Source organism: Acinonyx jubatus, chromosome A2, assembly GCF_027475565.1.
Source record: "Acinonyx jubatus isolate Ajub_Pintada_27869175 chromosome A2, VMU_Ajub_asm_v1.0, whole genome shotgun sequence".
Lineage (NCBI taxonomy): Eukaryota > Metazoa > Chordata > Mammalia > Carnivora > Felidae > Acinonyx > Acinonyx jubatus.
The window spans coordinates 143,918,888-143,940,186 of record NC_069383.1 but is presented as its reverse complement, the minus strand read 5'-3'; the positions used below and the strand labels follow the sequence as shown (position 1 = coordinate 143,940,186).

Sequence of the window (21,299 nt, the reverse complement as noted above, 5' to 3'; positions counted from 1 at the left end):
GAAGGGCATAGCTGTTTGCAAGCACACAGCATGGAAATGTGTGGGTCCTGTTTCCAAGCCTGTGTCTTCAAAATATGACTTAGAAAACTGCTTTCGTCACAATTAAACTACTTCAGGGCGCGAGTTCAAAATGGAAAATGTTCATTTAAAAGCTTTGTAAAGCAAACAGCTGCAGTTAGAGGTACGTATGATAAACCTGCTTCGGGAGGGTTGCCCTCTCCAGAGAGGTTGTTGGAAGTGCTTTTGACCAGGAGAGCCGACTGGGGTGGGCCCAGCGCTGGGGTCTTCCGGAAGAACCCCCTCCACTTAGGGTACTGCGGGGGGCAGATGGCTGCCCCGGGTAGGTCTCACAGGAGCTGGCGGGAGACAGACACAGGGATGGTCGCCCCAGTGTGGACATGAGGAATGGCCAAGTGTAGAGTCCAAGTCAGTGTTGTGTTTGTTTTTAATATGTTTTAATTACAAAAGTAATATATGCTCATTGCCAAGAATCAACATGTAGAAAGTATGAGGGAACCAGGCTGGGCAGTTGGGGGCCTGTGCTTCCCTCACCTGGGCCTGTAAGAACGTACAGGTTTTCACAGACAGCCCACACTCAGGTCCCCATCAGCTCACGTGGCTCAGCTCGCCTTTTGTACTGAACCATGAGTCATAAACATCTTTCTGTGTTTTTTAAAACCACATTTTAGCTGTTTTCAATAAATTGTCATTATAAAGCTGCTACAATGAACTGTATACTGTCTAGCACCTGGACCTCTATAGCAGGTGTCAGCGGCATGTCTTTATGCATCCTTTGTGTGATTGTCTGATAAATGTCTTCCTCTAACACGAGGAGACTGTGAGCTCCTTGAGGGTAGGTACAGGGTCTGTTCCTGTTCTCCACCGTGTGGCTGGAACCTGGCGTGGTCCTTGTCACACATATGAGCTCCCAATGATTGTTTGTTCGATGAAAGAACACAGAATAATAACACCTCACATTTATCAAGTGCTTCCTAAATGTCAGACACTGTTCTCAGGCCATGGGTGTACTCGTCCATTATTCCTCACAGCACCGTGGGAGGCAAGAACTTGACAGGTGAGGAAGTTGAAGCACAAAGAGGTTAAGTAGCTTCCCAGGGTCGCATGCTTGTCAAGTGGACAAGCTGGGATTTGAACTCAGGTTCTGCTCGTTTTCACATGAGCCACCGTGAAGCCGCACAAATGCATGCACATGGATGTTCACATTCTTGTGGGAGAGAGTACCAGAAAGGGATTTGCTGGGTCCCAGACGATGCCCATTTTAGAAATGTGTCATGCCCAGTGGTCCTCATGCACATCACCATGTTATGGGTGCCCATTTCTCCATGTCCTTACCCACTCAGGATTCCTTCTGCTTCCCCCTGCTGCCCCTGCAGCCCTCTTCCTTGAGCGTGTGGCCTCTACCCTGAAGACTAGCCTACCTGCAGTCATAGCATAACCCAGAGCCCAAAGGAGCTGGAGACCCTACATTCATTTTTCTTGTGACCTAGTGGCCACAGGGGAGTTATACTCATAATGGCTGACCACGCCTTGCCAACACTTATATTTACTGCGTTTACTGTTTGCCGTTTACTAACATAAGCAAAGACTTACCAAATCAGGTAACCTGTCCTTGGTCTTCCAGCCAGGAAGTGGTGGGGCTGAGGGTAGACCTGGCCTAAGTCCAGAGCCCACTATCAAACCCCCATGTGTCCTGACCCACAGGGCGATACGGGCTGGACCTGCCCACCCAGGACCCCTAACTGCTGCCAAGTGCCCTCTCCTAGCGCCCTTCTTAGCAGGGAGGCCAAACCCTAGGAAGCTTCGTCTCTGATGGGCTAGTTGGTTGTTTATTTAGGACAGGTTCCTAGGGTCAGGCATTTGGTATCCTAGCTATGGAAGACGCACTTCCCCTCTACTGGTCAGACCCCGAACGATAGATGTCCACGTGAGGAAGACAGTTCAGGATTCGCGGATGTGGCCGCCTCTCGGGTCCTCTGGGCCCCGTTTCCCTTGCTCCTGCTGCTCTCTGCTGCCCTCTACTGAATCGTAATGACATTGCCTGTGTTCCACCTGAAGGAGTCACGGTGGCCGACCTGCTAAAAGAGGATAAGAAGAAAAGGAAGTTTTGCGGCTTTCGTCAACGCAGGGCTAAAGATCACGGTAAATGGCTGAGGTTGAACTTCCCCTCAGGAGACTCCTGTCCTGAGGCTTCTGGTGCTTTCTCCTTGCACATAGACCTGGTGTGAAGTGCATGTGCCCGTGTGGTGTGTTTATAAGATGCCTATGTTTGAACTGCTTGATTTCTTTGAACCTCGGTCATGTTGTTTTCTTCTTGCCTTTACCCCAAATGTATGGTTTGGCCAAGACAGCATTGCAGTTTCCTTTCTGTTTGAACTATACCTTTTAAAGAAGCAGTCGAACCCCCTTGGAACATTTAATTCACCACGAATGTTCTTACACTGGAAGACAGACTTCTTAAACACGTTTCCCCAGTGAGGCTTTTTCATCTAAACTGTTTAGAAATTCCAATGATGTTATTTGATTGATTTTTATTTTCCAGGTTACATTTTCAAACGGCCTGCTGGTTTTCCACCCTCTGGTTGGTTTGTCCAAGACATGCTAAAACTAGTAGTTCCAGGTTCCAGAATGAAGTTAAAAATCTATTCCTAGGATGCAAAGATTTGGGGGCACTTGCCTTTGCCAGTTGGAATGAGGAAAGGGCTCATGTGGGGCACAGTTAATTTCCATGCTATGCTTTAAAAAAGGAATGCTAGGCTGGGTGTTGTATATAAGTGATGAACCATGGGAATCTACCCCCAAAACCGAGAGCACACCTTACATACCGTATGTAAGCCAATTTGACAATAAATTACATTTTAAAAATAATAAATTTTAAAAATCTTAAAAAAAAAAAGTAAAAAAAAAAAAAGAATGCTAGGGGCGCCTGGGTGATGCTTGACTCTTGGTTTCAGCTCAGGTCATGATCTCGCGGTTTGTGGGTTCAAGCCCCACATCGGGCTCTGTGCTGACGGTGCAGAGCCTGCCTGGGATTCTCTCTCTCTCTCTGCCCCTCCCCTGCTCGTGCTGTCTTTCTCTCTCAAAATAAATTAATTAATTTTAAAAAAAGAATGCTAAACATAGACCCTTATCAGAAACCCTGGGGTCAGAGGCAGGGCCGTCTGCATGTAGGGCAGTTAGGCAGACAACTCATGTCGTGTCCTGCCTGCCAGGTCACCACTATAGTCTTAAAGTGTCGTGAAGCTTTGCCTGTGCATATCACACAGTCCAGCTAGTTACTGCCACTGAGATGGGCCTTGGTCAGACTCTGGAGGAAGAGTCTATTTGACTGTAAATAGGGACACAAAGCCAACTGCCAAGGCAGCAGAGGGGACACATTACATTATATGTTTGGCTGTAGCCTCTCCCATCATGGGAATGCTGAGCTTGTAGATTGTAGGACCCAGACTTGAACAAGACACAGGCGGACTGACTAAAGGCTTTTAGCATCTACGGTCATCAGAAGACTTGAAAGTGGACAGGAGTGGAGAGTGTCAGACATAAGGTCCTTGCGCTCCGGAGAGCACACTGTGGCCCCGAGAGGAGAAAGAGCCTTGTGTGGGGGTAGGCCAGTTAGGGACAGAGCTGGGGCTGGCTCACATTCGGTTAGTGTTTGCAGAGGTTTGCAAAGAAGACCCAGCCTTGATGCAGCTCCTGGAGGCCTCTGCAGAAGAGTGGGCTTCAATTAAGTGGGAAATATTGTCACTGACATAAGAAAACTGAGGACCACAGCCCTGGGCACATCACCGTGAGAAGATGAATGTTCTGTCCCCAGAAGAGAAGAGACCTCTCATGGGGTATGCAGGTACCCAGCCTCCTGACGGGGCCTCAGGTCTTGGGATTTTTCCAGGATGTTTTGTTAGCTTTCTGAGGTATACAGGGAGAGGAAGAAGCCTCGTATTTTTAGGAAACATTGTATTTGAGTGGGGGAGGTCTTTTATTGACCAAAACACCCCATGATCCTAAAAAAGACCCCTGATGATGCTGTTGGGGTGAAGGCCCTTGTGTGGATGCCGTGCTCCCCCTGTCATCAGTCATACAGAAATAATTATTGTCAGGGCATCATTCCTGCTTTAGACACAGAAACCTTGGTCTGGCCTTGACCCACATTCCCCAAGAAGAGTCTGGCTTCTTTACAGCAATCAGAGTCTGTTACCCTGTGACAGCTAAGCGTGCCCCTACTAGCAAGCACAGGCAAATTCCTTCAGGGGACGTCATGGCACTGCTCGTGCTTGTCATGAAAATAAGATAAAAAAACCCACAAGATCTTGACTTCGGATCCCCTATCCCTGAAGAAGGCAGCCATGACTGCCACCACTCCGTTGTCCAACCTCATGCTTCCACCCTTTGAAAGGAAAGAGTGAGAAGCTTTAGGTTGCTTAGGCTTGGAGGCCAATGCTGAAAGGCATCCGTGAGTGTACAAGAGAGCCTGTCCTGTGGAGAACAGAGGACCATGGCTCCAAGAAGCCCAGGACATCTGTGAAGGACACGTGGTGTGCCAGGCTTGTGGAGAAGGCTGGGGAGCTCTGGGCTCAGCTGGCATGGGTCCTGGGTCTCCTGTGGCTGACTGAGGCCTCTCGGGGGCTGCTCCCTGCCCCAGGGGCTCTGCCTGGAGGTGGCTTGCGATCACTTCTCCCGGGCAGGCTGCCGGACTCCTGGTGGCCCTTCTGAGAAGTGGTGGGCAGGTGCTTCACAATACTGCTCATTCCCTGCTGTCCTCACCAAGCTGGGGGAGTGCAAAGGAAACTCCCTCAGTGCTGGCGGTAAAACCAGACAGCCTGTGGGTGTTTCGTCTCTTCAGCAGTTCAGGCAGGTCAGAGGTAAATGGGTCTTAGAGATGATATCACTCAACAACTCATTTTATAGATTAGCTGACTAAGCCCAGCGAGGAAAAGGGAAAGGACTTGTCCCCATGTTACCAGTGACAAAGACCCAGCTTCTCTGACATTTTTGTGTGTGCATCTTTTGGCCTAAGTAGGCTCCATCACTGAAGGAAGTATGTTGGAGATTTTGCTATACCTGCTAATGGGGAACATAGCTGTGGGGCTGCCTGCTTGAACCCACACACAGCCTCATTCACCGTGTGTGTGTGTGTGTGTGTGTGTGTGTGCACGTGTGTGTTGGATTCTCTCTGAATTCACAAGTCAGGCAGATTTGGTTGAGAACTATGTTCTTGGCAGTGAGTGTAAACAGAGGAGTGTTTACATGTTGGTGGAAATGCTAGTTAGTTGTGCTGGGCTGAACAGCGGTGTACTTCCCTGGCTTATTTTGTGCGGCATTGCCCATAGTGGCATCTAGATCTTAGAAGCAGGGCGGGTTCACAGAGAGTACTCCTAGCAGGGCCCCGCCTGGGAAGGTCAGGCCGGCTTTCGTCCGTAGAGCCGGGCCCACTGGGCTGCTGTCTGGCGTCGCCTCCTCACCAGCAGCCGTCCTCAGGGCCTTTCCTCAGTCCACCCACGTGTAAGCCTCAGCGCCTGCCCTGGAGGTCTCCTCCTGATCCTGCAGCCTGGAATAGCTTACGGAGCATTGGCCCTGAGCTCCCCTAGATCTCCAGTGGGCAGACTGCAGTGCAAGTCAGCATCCTGTTCTAGACGGGCTCACCCGGATGCCTGGTTTCACCCGGATTCTGGAAATAGCTTTAAAAAATTTTTTTTAATGTTTGTTTATTTTTGGGAGTGGCGGAGGGGCAGAGAGAGAGGGAGACACAGAATCTGAAGCAGGCCCGACACAGGGCCCGAACTCACGAACCGCGAGATCATGACCTGAGCCGAAGTAGGACGCTTAATCGACGGAACCACCCAGGCGCCCCGGGAAGTAGTTTTAAAACTTATATTTAAAAAAGTGAAAACTTGCTCAGCAGAGCTCTCAAATTCCCTGGAATGTGTGAGGGGAAAGGATTTACAGCTTCTCTGCATGCAGATGGCCCCCTTGGCCTACTTCTTCCGGCAGATCACATGGTGGGATCTGAGGGGTGTCTCCGCCTGCATCCCTAACGAGGCCGAGCCACTTGTCAGCAATGACTGTTAAATCTGTACTGAAGGGGACAGCGTGGTCACCCTGAACGGGGCAGCCATTTAGGGTAAAGGCATGTCTTCCAGTGGCTTTCCCATGGATTTGCTTACGTGGATTTTCGTTAAGTCCCAGTAGTCACCATAGCCGCTTGATCCTTGTTCTCTCTCTCCTTGCTGTGGTGGTCTCCTGGAGGTGGCCTGGCTGTAGGCCAGGTTTCTGGGGGTTAACTGAGGTCATCGGGAAAACAAACCAAGGCTGCTGGATAATAGGCTTACTTGGCTTTTGGAACTTTTAGTGTGTGGCATTTTAAGGATAAACCAACATATACCAACATATACCAGTATGTTTAAGTATATGAAATGTAATTTTAAGGATATACCAGCATACATATCAACATACATCAATAACGCACACGTGTCCCGGCATATTGAAGCCCATACCGTAAGCACAGGGGGTGTGGCCGGGTGGGAAGCAGGAGGGCTTTCTCACGCAGGCCTGTGTGTCCCAAGGCAGATTGGTCAGGTCTCTTATCTGTGAAACTACAGAGCTGCTTCATGTAATCTCTGAGGCCCCTTCCAGTTCTAACAGCCTGTGATCCTCCTGTCTTGATTTTAAAAACATAGATAAAGTCCCACTGGGGCTGAGTGAAGTAAAACTCGGACCAATTTTTTAACATGAAAAACAATGAGTGCCTCGTACAAGTGGAGGGTGAAATGCTTTTGCCCACTGGGCCTGCGGTCTCTGTACTTTGGGGAAAGGAAATGCTACCCTGTGATAGGGAGGGAGGGGCTGGGGCACGTAGAAAGGCTGCCGGGCCCCATCAGAGCCTGGTTCCTCTGCTCAGATGCAGGGACTGGATCACAGTCCATTTCTGGGGTCAAACGAGTCACTGATTATAGCATAGTCACCGTCCTCTTCGTTTGCCTCCCCTTTGCCGCCTCCTCAGCCCTGGTTGATGTCATTCTGGCTTAAGTTATTTATTATGGGTCTGTGCCTCTCTAGATGTCAAACAATAATGATAGAAAAGTTGCTATGTCTACATCAGGCTAAGCTAGGCAGAAAAGCTGCAAACCAAGAGTGATAGCCAAAACTGACTGAGGAGCCTGGAAGATTGTTCAGACTGGATGTCTCTGTGCCATACTGGAAGTGGTCAGGGCAAAGGGACCCTGGATTTGGGCCATGAGGGGAGTGTCGCTTTGCTTCCAGGGGACTCCGGGAGAGCCTTCTTGAGATGATAGTTACCATGTGTGAGCCTCACCGATTGCCCAACACTCTGGACCCACATAGGATAACCCAGGACTGTGAGAAAAACACACAGTGTGTTTTATCTCAATTCTGCCAACAGCCTTGTGAGGTGGGTACTTTCCATTTCACAGATGGGAACATAGAGCCTTGGAGACTTCGACCACATTGGTGCGGTTAAATTTAGATCTGGTTTGACCGGAGAGCCTGCTCTTAGCCACCATCCCACCCCACCTGAAGGATGGAGTCTGCCTGGAGGGCAGGGAAACTTCTCTCCATCTGTGCAGCCAGCCCTGATACTGTGCCACATAATTAACCTCTCTTTGTTTCTGTCTAGGGAGTTTGCCTGTATTTCTTATCTTTCTCCCCACTTGGTTCCCATATCCAGAGAGTAACTAGTACATTTAATTCACTGGTAACTGGCACAGAGACAGAAATGCAAAATGCCCCCCTGCATTTACCAAAGCCAATACGTAATTTATCTGTTTCCATCAGAGTGTTTAAAAAACGAAGCTCCGGGAATGCAACGCAGCAACTGTATTGACAGCATCATGGGACGTGGCCCTAGAAGAGTGAGAAGCCACAAAGATTTAGCCTGTTCAGAAGTTTGCTCTTTTGGAAATAGTAATAACAGTTACAGTATGATTAATAGTAGAACCGTGAAGTGTTAACCTGTTAGAGATGGAAGTCACCCTCAAGAGTGTGGAGAGTTAGTAACACCACTTCCCAGATGGGACATTAAAGCCTGCAGAGAGGTGGGACTCTGTCCAGCTAACTGGGGCCTGTGGACGACGCCCCACCCCATGCCCCGTGTCATCCTGCTCTCAGCTTCTGTCCCTTAGTTAGTAGTGACAGTAACTACCAAGAAAAAGCATTGCACAGAGATGACTCACGGTCACGTTTGTAGGAGTCTCCCACTGTGATGTTCTTTGTCACTGAAGACAAGGGTGACCTATGGGAGGAACACATTAACAATGAACTTCATTGCACTTTACAGTGTTTTCGTCTCTCTCCTCAAGTCAGAGCACAGATCAGTCATGGAGAAGAAAATTGCAGGAACAGCTCGTGTGTGTGTGTGTTTATGGAGTTTTTGTTAAAGGCTTATCTGCGGTTGGATTATGTGGGGTTTTTTATTTTTGTCTTTTTTTTTTTTTTTGAGTGGAGTAGTAAAAAAGTGAATGAAAGCTTGTAGTTCGTTTCTTTTGACTTAATTGAGGAAGAAAAGAAAAAAGGTTTATTCTGAGAGAATATCTGTAGTGCGATGTCGGTCTGTAATTTTTGCTCATTTTGCTTTTGATACTTTTGCCTAAATGCTCCTGGACACGGCTATGGGACTTAGGTGCCCACAGAGGGAAAAGGATTCCCTTCGGCAGGAAAGATGTGTCTCGGCTCTCTGGGAGCCCAGCCCTTGTCCGAGCAGGGCCCACAGACACACGGCCACACCATGGCACTTGCTGACCCGGCTCCTTTGCCCTCTGCTCCTGGGCCGGCCTAAGAGCCTCCACCAGGGCCCTGCAGCACCACTGCCCGTTTTTGCAGATCAAACCGGAGGCATCCTTGCTAAGAAAAGCCATGTCGGCAGAGCCCACAGGGGGAAGGCCTTCCCGTTGCTACCATCAGGTCTATAAAAGACGGTCACTACAGTTCAAAATCAGGCATCAGGGTAAAGAAGCGCACGTGGTTGGGTGGTTCTCCCACATTTCCATCTTCAGTGAACCCCTCTCCTAACCCAGGGCAGAATTCATCATTCCTTCCTGTGTGTTTCCAGGACTCCTTGCACGGAACCCTGAGGCGGCTCTCTTCTGAGTTAATTGGCATCCATTGGTTTTCCAAGGCAGGTGCAGCGCTGTGTCCCTCTTTATGCCCTGCATCTCCTTCCTGGCCCGGCTCCAACACATGCCTGTGATGCTATAGGGTTGAGTCAGGTGGATGAGAAATAATGCCCGTGTGCCAGATGGTGGGTCCCGGGACCTCCCAGCATCCCTCGGTGCCTTTCTACCTTCCCTCTACTTCCTCTGCTCAGAATCCAGCTGTAGAGGAGTGACACGTGTCCAGAGACCCCGGTGACCCTGAGACCACGGTCAGCTTTGCCCTCTGGTCACTGGTTGGGAGCAAACCTTCTACCTGTCAGACTATATGCTTTCTGTGTGCTCTGGTTCTGGCCACTTTGGTGAGAGCCTTCTGCGTATTGACCGCACTGGTTCGGTGGAATGCAGACATCAGACAAATTAGTCAATAATGAGTAGCGTTCTGAAATTTTTAAAAAGATTTTGTGCTTGGTACCTTCATGTACTCCTGCATCCGATACGTCTGCTCCTTCAGTATATTTAAAATAAGAATTCACGTATGAAGTGTTGGTCTAGATTTTCTAGAGAGCGGCAGTTGAGGCAAACAGAGATGTCACTGTAACTGAGTTGTTTTGGTGGCCTCACGCAGTGCATTCCTGGAAGTCAGGAGAATACGTTGGTATGAGGCCCAGAGTTCCTCCCCTAGGCTGAATTTCCTCCCGATGGGGAGGAGGGTGCCCTATGGGCTTTCTTTGCAGAATGGCAGATCAGGTCCTGCGAGCAAAGGGTCCCTGCCTTGGAGGTGCCTGACCTCTCACCCTCCCCCACCCTCCTCCCAGGCTCCCAGAGGGCCTGCCTGGTGGTGGCGGCAATCTGCATCCAGCCAACTCCGGGGCACGTAGAGCCACCAACGTGCCCGTCTAAAGTGTTGTCTTCTCCCCGCAGCCAGCATGCCGACCAGCGAGACAGAGTCTGTGAACACGGAGAACGTAAGTGGTGGAGGCGAGAACCAAGGCGGCTGTGGGAGTCTCTGGTGAGTGTGGAGGCCGCTGGCCCTCCTGCCCCCTCCTGTCTTCTTGGAGGGACAGGTGTGGGGGAAGGCACCCCAGATTTCAGTGGAGCCCCGGGGCCATAGCCTCAGGTGCACGAGGGGTGGGTGGGCTCACCCTGGACCCCTTGGTCTCCCCTCCCATCCCAGGCCCCCAGGCCCCCGGCGTTTCACATGCCTCTTCCCCCAGAGCAGCCCGTCCTGCTGAGGCAGAGCCTGCTGCGGGGCGTGCCAGGTAACCCGGCAATTCCACTGTTCCACTAGGTGCTGGTGGAAGCGAAGAGGCACGGCCAAGGCTGGGCCCTCTGGGTGTCGGCGGTGGGGGTAACAGGCCTGATTCTCCTCCCTGTCTGCTGTTGGCATCCGTGCCTTGACGAAGCGCTTGTATGGCAGAGCGGCTGACAGAATGCGTTGCATATTTAAGTTTTCCTTCACTGGCGGGTTCTCTGCGGCCTCGTACACGGGGCTGGACACTGAGAGCCCACTATCCTTTGCTCACGGCACCTGTTTTTGGAGCCCTGCACCACCCTCTCCTAATAGTGGAGGGCGCCACCACATTCACCCCTGTTGGCTTCTGTCTGGATAACCTGGTCCCTGGTGGGGACCAGCAGTGTGCAATGTGCAGAGTACTGCCTACTCTGGGGAGCCCATGCGATTTTATTTCATTTGCTTTCTGCTGGTACACTTTAGGTCTTATCTCTGTAAAGTAGAGGCGGTGTTTTTAAGAAAATTTGATCTTCTTGCAGAGATTCGTAAAAATAATGTGTTTTGGGCAGAATGCTCAGTAATTTAAGAAGTGCGTTTGCCTCCGTTGTCTTGCTCCACCCTCTCTACAACATTGTAAAGTAGGCGGGGGGATGGGTTCGTTATCCTCAAGATGAGAACACTAAGGCTCAAAAAGTTGTGCTGCTTGCCCGAACCCATGCAGTTAGTGGATAGCAGAGCCAGGACTCCTAATCCAGTGCTTCTCTTGCTGTAGTAGCAGCACAGTGTGGCTGAGTTGCAAGCAGGGGAGTGGGTGGGCTGACTTCAGTCTGGGGAAGTGGGGTCAGGGGAGAAGGACCTCCACCGGCATCAATGGCCTGTGACAGGGCTGCACAGGGCAGCCGGCTAAGAGTCTTCTGCCTGGGCCCCGGTGGGTGTCAGCCTGGCCTGCATGGCCCCGGCAGACCTCGCCTCCTGCTCTGCTCTCACCCCTGCTGGCTCACTGGGGAAGCTGGGGATGCTGAGCCCAGGCTTCTGTGCATGGCTTTTCCATCTCTTAGCTGAAGTGATGGGGAGAAAATGCTCAAACCTTCCTAATCGAAATCATATTCTTTCTTTCTTTCAGCCAAGCCATCTCAAAATCCAAGCTCAGGTCAGTATCTTCTGTTTTTTCTTAAGCCTGTGTGCTGGTGTTTTACTTTCTAACTTCTCAACTATACATGGAGTTGCTCTAGACTTGGTTTTTACTCTGTGGGCTAGAACATTCATATTGAAGATCGGTCTGTCCAGTAAGTATCAAACACCTGCCGTGGAGAGCAGCAGAGTAGGTGCTGAAGATCTTGCCCCAAGACAAACTGACAGGACGTAACAACGAACAATTTCTTGTCACCAATCAACCCTTCGTACTCCTGCCCAGAGTCTGTCCTTAAAGAGGGATTCTTCTTGTCTCTTTTCTGCTTACAAGTTTTTTACGGAGGGGGGTTCAAGAGGTCTTCTGAGGTGCTAGTGATGTTGTGTTCCTTGCTCTGGATGCAGGTTACATGTTTTGTTGGTAATAACACATTGAACCATATACCTATGATTTGTATACTTTTCCGTATAAATGCTATTTTTCAATTAAAAACAACATTTTACTACAAAAATTGACTTGAAGTGGACATATGAATGTAAAACCTAAAACTGTAAACATTCTAAAAGAAAACACAGGAGAAAAATCTTTGTGACCCTGGGTCAGGCACAGGTTTCTTAGAGACGAAACCCAAAAACACTGGCCATATGAGAAGATAAGCTCCAGACCGGAAGAAAAAACATTTGCAAAACATTTGATAAAGGACTAGTATCCAGTATATGAGAAGAATAATACATAAATATGGTGTGAATAATTGGAAAACTATAAAAAAAGAGTTAGTATATTTTAACAGGTATGTCACCAAAGAGAGGTGGATGGCAAAGAAGCACATGACATGACCATTGGTCATGAGGAAAATGCAAATTAAAATCACGGTGAGACATCACTATACACCTATTAGAAAATTTTTTACACCTACAGATCAAATTTTAAAATCTGACAATACCAAGTGCTGACAAGGATGCAGATTGGTGGGGATTCCCATATGTTCCTGCAGGTTGAAAGACACGGCCCTTTTGAAAACAAGTTGACAGCTGCTTGGAAAGTTAAACATCTATTTACTGTATGACCCAGCAATTCCACTTCCGAGGCATTTATATAAAATGAAGATCAATGTCTGCATGAAAAATGTTTACATAAGAGTTTACAGCAACTTTATATGTAATCGCTATAAACTGTAAATAACTCCAGCGTCCATCAGATGGCGAATGGGTAGACAAATCGTAGTTCGCGCATATGACAGAATAACGCTCAGCAATAAGAAGGAAAAAACTGCCGATAGATACAACACAAACGAATCCAGAAAGTATTTTTGCTACGTGAAAGAAGCAAGTCTCAAAAAGCTCTATATTGTGTGATTCTATTTATTGGACATTCTGGATGAGACAAAATAATAGGGACAAAAAACAGTAGTTTTCAGGGGCTGAGGTGAGGAGGGTGGGTTAACTGTCACAAAGGGCCATGAGGGAAGTTCTTTGGGTGATGGAGATCTTCTACCTCTTGACTGTGGTGGTGGTTACAAACCCTCTTCCTAAATGTTAATAGTTACCACATATCTATCTATCTCAATAAACTGGACTTAAAAAAGAACAATTAAAGGCCCCTCCCTGACTCCCTGTTGCCAGAGGGCGTATTCATTCCTTCATAATTTGGCCCCCAGCTCGCTCTCTGGCCTGATCCTCGGACACCGCCCCCTTACTCCCCACTCTGTGGCGGTAACTGGACTGCTGTCAGTTTTCAACATGCGGTTTCTTCCCACCTCAGTCCCCTTGGCCATTGTGGTTGCCTGGGGTGGAGTGCCCTCCCGTCTGCCCCCTGGTGAACCCTTACTCTGTTATCCAGAGCCCGCCCAAATCTCAGCTTTTCAGAGAAGCCTTTCCTGCCTCACGCAGAGAGCATTTGCTGCTCCTGTCTCTCCGCCTGTACTCGGGACCCTGAGAGAAGCGCTTAGTGGAGATTTATAATTGTTATTTGCCCCAACCTTGCGTGCTTTTCAAGGTCAGAGGCCGCAGGACGAGGCACCTTCTTCACCTCCATATACCCAGTGTCTGGAGCCCCATGAGGGGCAAATTGAGAAATGCTGCAGGACTTCAGGGGATGGGAGAGTGAAGCCTCCAAGACCTCATGATGAGATGCTTGTGACTTGTCACTACAGCATAAATAGAACCACCAACTCTGGTTCTTTTTCGGATCACCTTGCTTGTGTGTACTGAATTATGTATCTCAGGAGAAACCCAGCCTCAAGGGGATAGTCTTTAGTGGGATTTTTCTACACTGGTCATCATGTTTCCAGCCACTGTTACCATGGAAACCACATAGCAGGAGCAAGAACAAAATGCACTTTGCTTGTGCCAGGCCTTGTTGAAGAGTCAGCGTGGTTCTTTCTTTGCTCGGTCCCTGGGTTACGGTGTTTTTAGCATAGCAACGCCGCTGAGTCAGCCAGCGCTGCAGCTTGGACCCAGCCTGGAGATTCCTCTGACTCAGGCCCCCAGAGGAGGTGCCCACAGCCCCCATCAGTGAACACAGCCTGCACAGGACTGACATCGCCACTTGGCTGGCCTTTTTTCTGGGACCCACCTCACCAATCCATCCTGTGGCAGGGAATGTTTTCCACGGGGAGAAGAGGCTAAGGGAGGGGATCCTTTCCCTAACGACACACTAGAACTGAAAGTCGGTAGAGGACATGCTACTTGTCTGTCTGGCTCAGCTCATCTTATTTGTATGAAAACATGATTCAATATTGGCTCTTCTCCTAAAGGTATATTTTGAGCATCGCTAGTTAGCAAGGGCACCTGATGACTCAGGATGAAGACTCATGTCCTACTCAGCTTTGACAAGTCTGCCAGGCTCTGGAGGAACCTCCCGGATTTAAGAAAGGACCTAAAGTTTCCCTAAAAGGAAAACTGGGTTTGGAGCACTTTGCTGCCTGAGAAATTCTGTACGACGGTTAAGATGCTGCAAGAGATGTGTATGATCAGCCAGACGGCTCTCTGCACCCATAGTGTGAACAGACCCGTGTACCATATGGTGGGAACTGCATATATGTGTGCGGGCTCGGTTTTGCATCTGCATATGAATCTATGAATATCTACATTCTTCTCACTAGTTTGAGGATTGCTTAGGGCAGATTACGGAGTTATCTAAAACCATAGGAAGGAAACTGATAGCGTGATCAGGTCAAGATACTATTTTAAAAGTTGTATTTTAAGACCAACACAATTAGTATGATGAGTTCTGTTAATTTCTGTGTCCTTTGTTCTCATCTTTCCTTCCTGCACCCCGTGACCTGGATCTCCGGAGTTAAAGACAGCTTATGTCTCCATAACATCTGTTGGACGTTCAGATGCTTTGTCTGCCATTCGGGGAGTAACTTTTGCTTCTCTTGCAGCCGCCGCTGGCGCCGCTGGAACCGATTCAATCGCAGGAGATGTAGGGCTGCTGTGAAGTCTGTCACGTTTTACTGGCTGGTTATTGTCCTGGTGTTTCTCAACACCTTAACCATTTCCTCCGAGCACTACAACCAGCCTGATTGGTTGACGCAGATTCAAGGTACGAGCAGAGGCTGTTCTCTTTTTATTCTGACTCTGAATTAGGGACTCCTGAGGCTTATCAATGTGCGACGTCGGGACATTCCTGGAGGGCACTAGCTTGGAAGACAGTGGAACCATCCAGAGAGAGGCTGCACCCAGAGCAGCGGGGGCGTAGTGCTTGTCACGTGGTCAGTGGAAGCACCTTGGGGCTGATTGACACCCAAGCCTCTCATTGTCTTAACCCTGTGGCAACCTAGGATCAAGGAATCTTGCAGTTGAGAGGGACCTCGTCTCCCTTCTCCCTGACCCTACCGGAAGCTTTATTTTCCTGTATGGTATTCTTGGCAAGTGGTTGTTGCCACTTGATAGACAACTGCTTCTTCTATCATTGGCACCTAAGCAAGGCCAGATTGCCCCTCCATGACTGATGGAGACGAGAAATATAATAGGCTGGTCTAAATGCAGAATCATAGGCTTTTAGGGCTAGAAAGCATCAGAGATTGTGTGGGAAACTGCTCCTCCCCATTTTATAGTCTGGGAAACTGAGCCCAGAGAAGTCAAGGGGCTGCTCCAGAGTCCCATGTCTAGGTGGTAGCAGAAGCAGGACTTGAACCCAGGAGACAGACCGTAAATATTGACGCTACATTTCTGTAACAGGCGCCACAGCAAAGACAGGGCAAAGTGCTGGGGCATTTCCAGCAGAGACTGGTGGGGTGGGAGGAGGGAAAACGAGTCTGAGCCAGTCCCACGATGAGACCCCGAGCACGTGCGCCCCTCTGTCTTTCCAGATATCGCTAACAAAGTCCTCCTGGCTCTGTTCACCTGCGAGATGCTGGTAAAAATGTACAGCTTGGGTCTCCAGGCGTATTTCGTCTCTCTTTTTAATCGGTTTGACTGCTTCGTGGTATGTGGTGGAATTACTGAAACCATCCTGGTGGAGCTGGAAATCATGTCTCCCCTGGGGATCTCTGTGTTTCGGTGTGTGCGCCTCTTAAGGATTTTCAAGGTGACCAGGTAAGGATGCGTGTATCTCGCTGCAGGTGTTTTCTGGCCGGGGGCTGGCGACCAGCCACATCCCGGTCCAGCGATGTCTGCGGTGTCCTGCTGGCGTTCTGGGCTCATACCCCCATCTTGACTTCTAGGCACTGGACTTCCCTGAGCAACTTGGTGGCCTCCTTGTTAAACTCCATGAAGTCCATTGCTTCGCTGTTGCTTCTGCTTTTTCTCTTCATCATTATCTTTTCCTTGCTTGGGATGCAGCTGTTTGGTGGCAAGTTTAATTTTGACGAAACGCAGACCAAGCGGAGCACCTTTGACAATTTCCCTCAAGCCCTCCTGACGGTATTCCAGGTGAGCCCTCGCGAGGAGCCCGTGTGAGCCGCCAGCTTGTCAGTTCACAACTCAGGAAGACAGGATGATTCTGCCGTGGTTAGCGATCTCTGCCCCAGTAATGCTCTGACAAATCTGGCACCATGAAAGCCATTTGTTTCGCACTTGACTCCGGCTGTCTGTGTGGTGTGATTCACTGTTTTTTGTAGGACCACTGGATATGGTACAGGACAACAAACCAAAAACTTCTGTTTGATTTGGTGAGGTTTGCGAGGTTTCTGTGATATAGGCTCTAAAATCCTCTTCCTGTTCTGCGCTAATTTTTGCTGGCAGGCCAGCTTTGGGACCCTGGCTCTAACGGATTTGTGCAGAGAGGTGAATTCTGAAGTCCTAATGCTCTGGTGTGCAGTCAGAGGAACCGGGGTGATAAAAGAGTTGTGACAGCCTTCAGCCCCTTTTGCTCTCCCGCCCGTGATGTAATGAGGACACGCAGGCCCTGAGCATGTCTGTGCTGTTGGGTCCTGGGCAGGCACCGCGGCTGAGAAGGAGGGACGGTGTCAGAGGTGCTCAGGTGGCTAGGCACTCAAAGCAGCAGTGTCTGCTCCCACCTGGCTTTAAGCTGGGTGTTCTAAACCTCCCCCCTCCCGCCTTTGCATGTGGTGACCCGAAGCCCTTCCTCGAACAACGAGTGGCATATAAATTTAAAAGACCCCTCTTCCCCTGTTGCTTTCACACACGATGCCAGTGAGCTCCAGCTTTGGGGGAGTCCATCTGGGGAGGCTGGAAGGCATGGTGGGAGGGGCCTAGACACTGAGGCCGCCCTGCTGGCTCTTTCAGTGCTCAGCTCTGTGACCTTGGGAAGTCACTATCCATTCTGAAAAAAACAAGAGACTAGAGGGAATGATCTGTAGGATTCATTCCCACTTGGTCATTTGAGGTGGATGGAATTCTTGTTGTCGCCATAGGCCATACTTTTTTTGAACTATACTTTAATTATTTGAATTATCCTTAATTCTTAGCCGCTGGTTAGTTTTTCTTTATTCTGTTTTTATTTCAGAGAAACAGAGAAACCCTATGGTGGTGGTGGGTTTTGGTAGTACCTGTGTATAGCACAAAATTCAAATGTTTACAAAAGGGTTTAAAGTAACAAATGAGTCTCCTTCCCACGCAGCCCGCAATTTCTCCTTGTAGGAGCAACCACCACTGGATGGTGTCTGTGTATTCTTTGAGATATATTTGCTCGTCGATGTGAGTCAGTGAACCTAGCGACCCACCTACCTGCCCATGAATACAGTATGATGTAAACAGTGGCTCATGTTACCTGCCATTTTCCATTTTCTTACCATTTAAAGTGTCCCTAAGAACCTTCCTTATTGGTCCATAAGAGTTTGCCTCCTTTCCGATTCCGCGTCAGTCCTGTGGTGTGGTGTTCCTGTCCCCTAATTCATGTAACCAGTCCCTAGCTTGGTGACTGTTTGTGTCTGGCCTCGGCTCAGTGGGTGACGTCGAACTCACACCCTGGGCACATGTGTGAGCATAGATGTGGATAAATTTCCCAGAAATGGAATTGCTGGTTTGAAGGGTGTGAATCCGTTTTCAACTCTGATATCTTGCCTACTGTGCTCCTCACAGTACTGTCGGTCTGTCCTCCAGGGATGGGGGCTGGAGACTGCCCGATGCCTCACTACTTTTTAGCATGGTGGGTGTTCAAGCTTTTTGATGGTTGTCTGACAGGTGAAAATAGTGTCTTCCTACTTCTCTTATCAGGAGTGAAACTGAATGCCTTTTCATGGGACACAGAGCCATTTATAGTTCCTTTTCTGGGAATTGCTTTATCTTTTGAAATCATTTGCCCATGTTTCTGTTGGGTTGTCAGCCATGACAGTTCTATTTTTTAAAGTATCTGGTGCAGCTAGATGATACAAGAGCACATGTGCTCCCTCCCTCTTTCTTTCTCTTGCTGGAAGATAGTATGTTTTTATTAATTTTTTAAATATTTATTTATTTTTGAAGGAGAGAGAGACAGAGAGTGAGCAGGGAAGGGGCAGAGAGAGAGGAGACACAGAATCTGAAGCAGGCTCCAGGCTCTGAGCTGTCAGCACAGAGCCTGATGCAGGGCTCGGGCTCATGAGCTGTGAGATCATGACCTGAGCCGAAGTCAGATGCTTAACTGCCAGAACCCCCCAGGCACCCCTGGAAGATAGTGTGTTCTTAAAATGCTATTTAGGTTTATCTGATTCTACCTCATGATAGATCGAGTTATCAAATATCATCAGTAGAGAAGGTTAAATTGGAAATTTATGGCAGCTCTTAGTACCTACTCATGAGGTAGTTTGTAAACTTACATGAGATATTTGTAGTTCACTGCTTCTTACAAGTTCAGGGATCCAACTCTCCATTTCCACAGTACGTTAACTACGTGGAATAGTAGGCAGCCGTTAAAAGGACTGAAGGGCACTGACTGACACAGAGGGTCTCCAGAGTATATTGCTGAATGGAAAAAAAAAAAAAAAAGCAAATGCAGAAAATTCATATAGTATGACAGACACCCTTTATGTTTAATATATCTGAGAACACACCAACTACCTCTTTCCTCTGGACGTGTATCTATATGTTACATGCAAAAAGGTTCTAGAGAGAGATGCACCATGTTCTCGGGGGGTGGGGGCAAAACTAGGGTGTCACCAAAGAGTACATAAGTCTTATATGTGGTGTTACTTTATTTCCATGTGAAGAATTAACGTATGTGTTTGTGTAATTGAAAACAATGTTTTGAAAACTCTACGGGGAAACCAATTGCTTTGCTGAGCGCAAACTGGACAGTGAAAGGCAGCTGAAACCAGAATCGGGTGGCCCCCAGGGAGCTCTGGCGGACTGTCGGGAGTTGCGGTCCAGCGCATGCAGGCTGACCACAGTTTGGTTCTCTTAGATTCTGACAGGTGAAGATTGGAACGCTGTGATGTATGATGGCATCATGGCCTATGGTGGCCCATCGTCCTCGGGAATGATCGTCTGCATCTACTTCATCATCCTCTTCATTTGTGGTAACTGTATCCTTCAAGCTGAGCAGGGCTTTGTCGTCATCATCTCCTTTTGTTTCTCCCTGTCTGAGTTTTCCTGAGGCGGTCGTGGTGGCGGGTGGCGGGTGGCGGTGGCAGTTGGGCTGGGGAGATGCGCGCCCTAACCTTGTTAGCTCGACACCTGCTCTCCTTCAGGGCTGCTGGGACAGTGTAATGGGGTCAGAGGTCCAGTGAGGCTTTGAGGACTGAGCAAGCTGGGGAAGGGAGCATGGGCCAGTGTGTGGCCTGTACCAGTTGTCACCCAGCTTGGTGACACAGCTTTGTACAGGTCCCAAGGGAAGGCTCAGGGCAGAGCCGGTTGTCCTCCGTGCCATCACACCTGGGAAGTTAGGGGTAAATCTGTGTCTCTTAAAAATGCTTCCTAGCCAGTGGGCACCCATCAGCAGTGGCTTGACCTAAGCTCCCCGGACCCAATCTGGCTTTGGTGATCTGTACCTCTCTGGGGATCAGGTGCCCATTGGCTAGTGGCTGTATTAGGCTGTGAGCTCTTTTCTGACTCCTTTTATTCCTTTTTCCTGCCAAGAGGCACTCTCTAATTCTAGACTTCTGAAGGTTTGGATCTCTCTTTCCCTCCATCAGAGCCTTTAGGACCCTGTAACTTTCGGCAGTGTCTTCTTTCTCTCTCTGACCTCCCTGACCGGCACAAGACCTGGTATATGGAGTCCTCAATAAGGGCTTGGTGGGAGAGTGGCTGTAACATGAATACCACCTCTTGGTCTTCACCTTTTTAAAAAAAAAATTTTTAATGTTTATTTATTTTTGAGAGAGAGACAGAGACAGAGCATGAGTGGGAGGAGGGGCAGAGAGAGAGGAGACACAGAATCGGAAGCAGGCTCCAGGCTCTGAGCTTTCAGCACAGAGCGTGATGTGGGGCTTGAACTCATGAATCATGAGATCATGACCTGAGCTGAAGTCAGATGCTTAACTGATGTAGCCACTGAGGCACCCCGGCCTTCACCTTTTTATTTTAAAGAATCCTAAAGGGATTCTTCTCGTAAGAAGTCCCAAGCTGTTTTCCCCAAAGTTTTCCCCTTAATCTCCTCTGGTTCATTAGTGAGTTTTCTTCCATGCAGTAGCCCTGTTGCAAACTTTTCAGGACAATACTTCTTGCTTCAAGTTATTCTATGGAAATCCCCACCTTCAGTACATAGAAGCCCATAGAATCCTTCAGACAGCTAGAACACCCCTCCTACCCAGGGGTGAGCTCTCCTGCCAGATGTTATCTTTGTTGCTCCTGCTGCACGTGGGTGCCAGCATCTACTGGTTTGGGGTGGGGACTTCTCCATCCCCCCAACTCAACAGTGAACTTCTTTTTTAAACACATTTGTTTATTCATTTTGAGAGAGAGAATGAGAGCACAAGCGGAGGAGGGGCAGAGAGAGAGGGAGAGAGAGAGAATCCCTGTAGGCTCCGCCCTATTAACGCAGAGCCTGATGCAGGGTTCGATCTCATGATCTGAACTGTGAGATCAAGACCTGAGCCGGAATCAAGAGTTGGACGCTTAACCGACTGACCCGCTCAGGCTCCCCGGCAATAAACTTCTTGGTTCAGGCATCTTTTCTTCTTTGTATTCACATCTCTTGTGGCTTATAGTGGAGGGCCTTACACATAGTCAGCCCTTGGTAAATGCTTGTTAAATGAGTCAGTGTTTTCTTATTGTGCTCTCCTTGCAATGAACTCTTGGGCCAGAGCAATATACCCACTTTGGGTCTGCAGAGAAGTATTCCCTGGCCACACTCATTCCAGTTACATGCTGTGTTTTCTTTGTAATACCTGTATCACTGTCTGAAACGCCTAAGTAGTTTATGTTCTGTCTCCCCCAACTAGAATAGATGCTACGTGGCAGTAGGGACCCAGGTCTGTCATGCCCCCAGCACCCGG

At 48.9% G+C, this 21,299-nt stretch overlaps 1 protein-coding gene across 5 annotated transcripts in view; it reads left to right on the top strand.

Annotated features, from left to right (window-relative positions):
- Positions 1-21,299, top strand: part of CACNA1D (calcium voltage-gated channel subunit alpha1 D) — a 305,082-nt gene that overhangs the window by 203,344 nt on the left and 80,439 nt on the right. For all 5 annotated transcript variants that reach the window (XM_027038967.2, XM_053220348.1, XM_053220346.1 and 2 more), the window contains exons 10-16: positions 10,044-10,131; positions 10,411-10,470; positions 11,477-11,503; positions 14,868-15,028; positions 15,798-16,023; positions 16,152-16,359; positions 19,268-19,388. In XM_027038967.2, the coding sequence (XP_026894768.1) occupies positions 10,044-10,131; positions 10,411-10,470; positions 11,477-11,503; positions 14,868-15,028; positions 15,798-16,023; positions 16,152-16,359; positions 19,268-19,388 (891 nt within the window). The remainder of the gene's footprint in view (positions 1-10,043; positions 10,132-10,410; positions 10,471-11,476; positions 11,504-14,867; positions 15,029-15,797; positions 16,024-16,151; positions 16,360-19,267; positions 19,389-21,299) is intronic.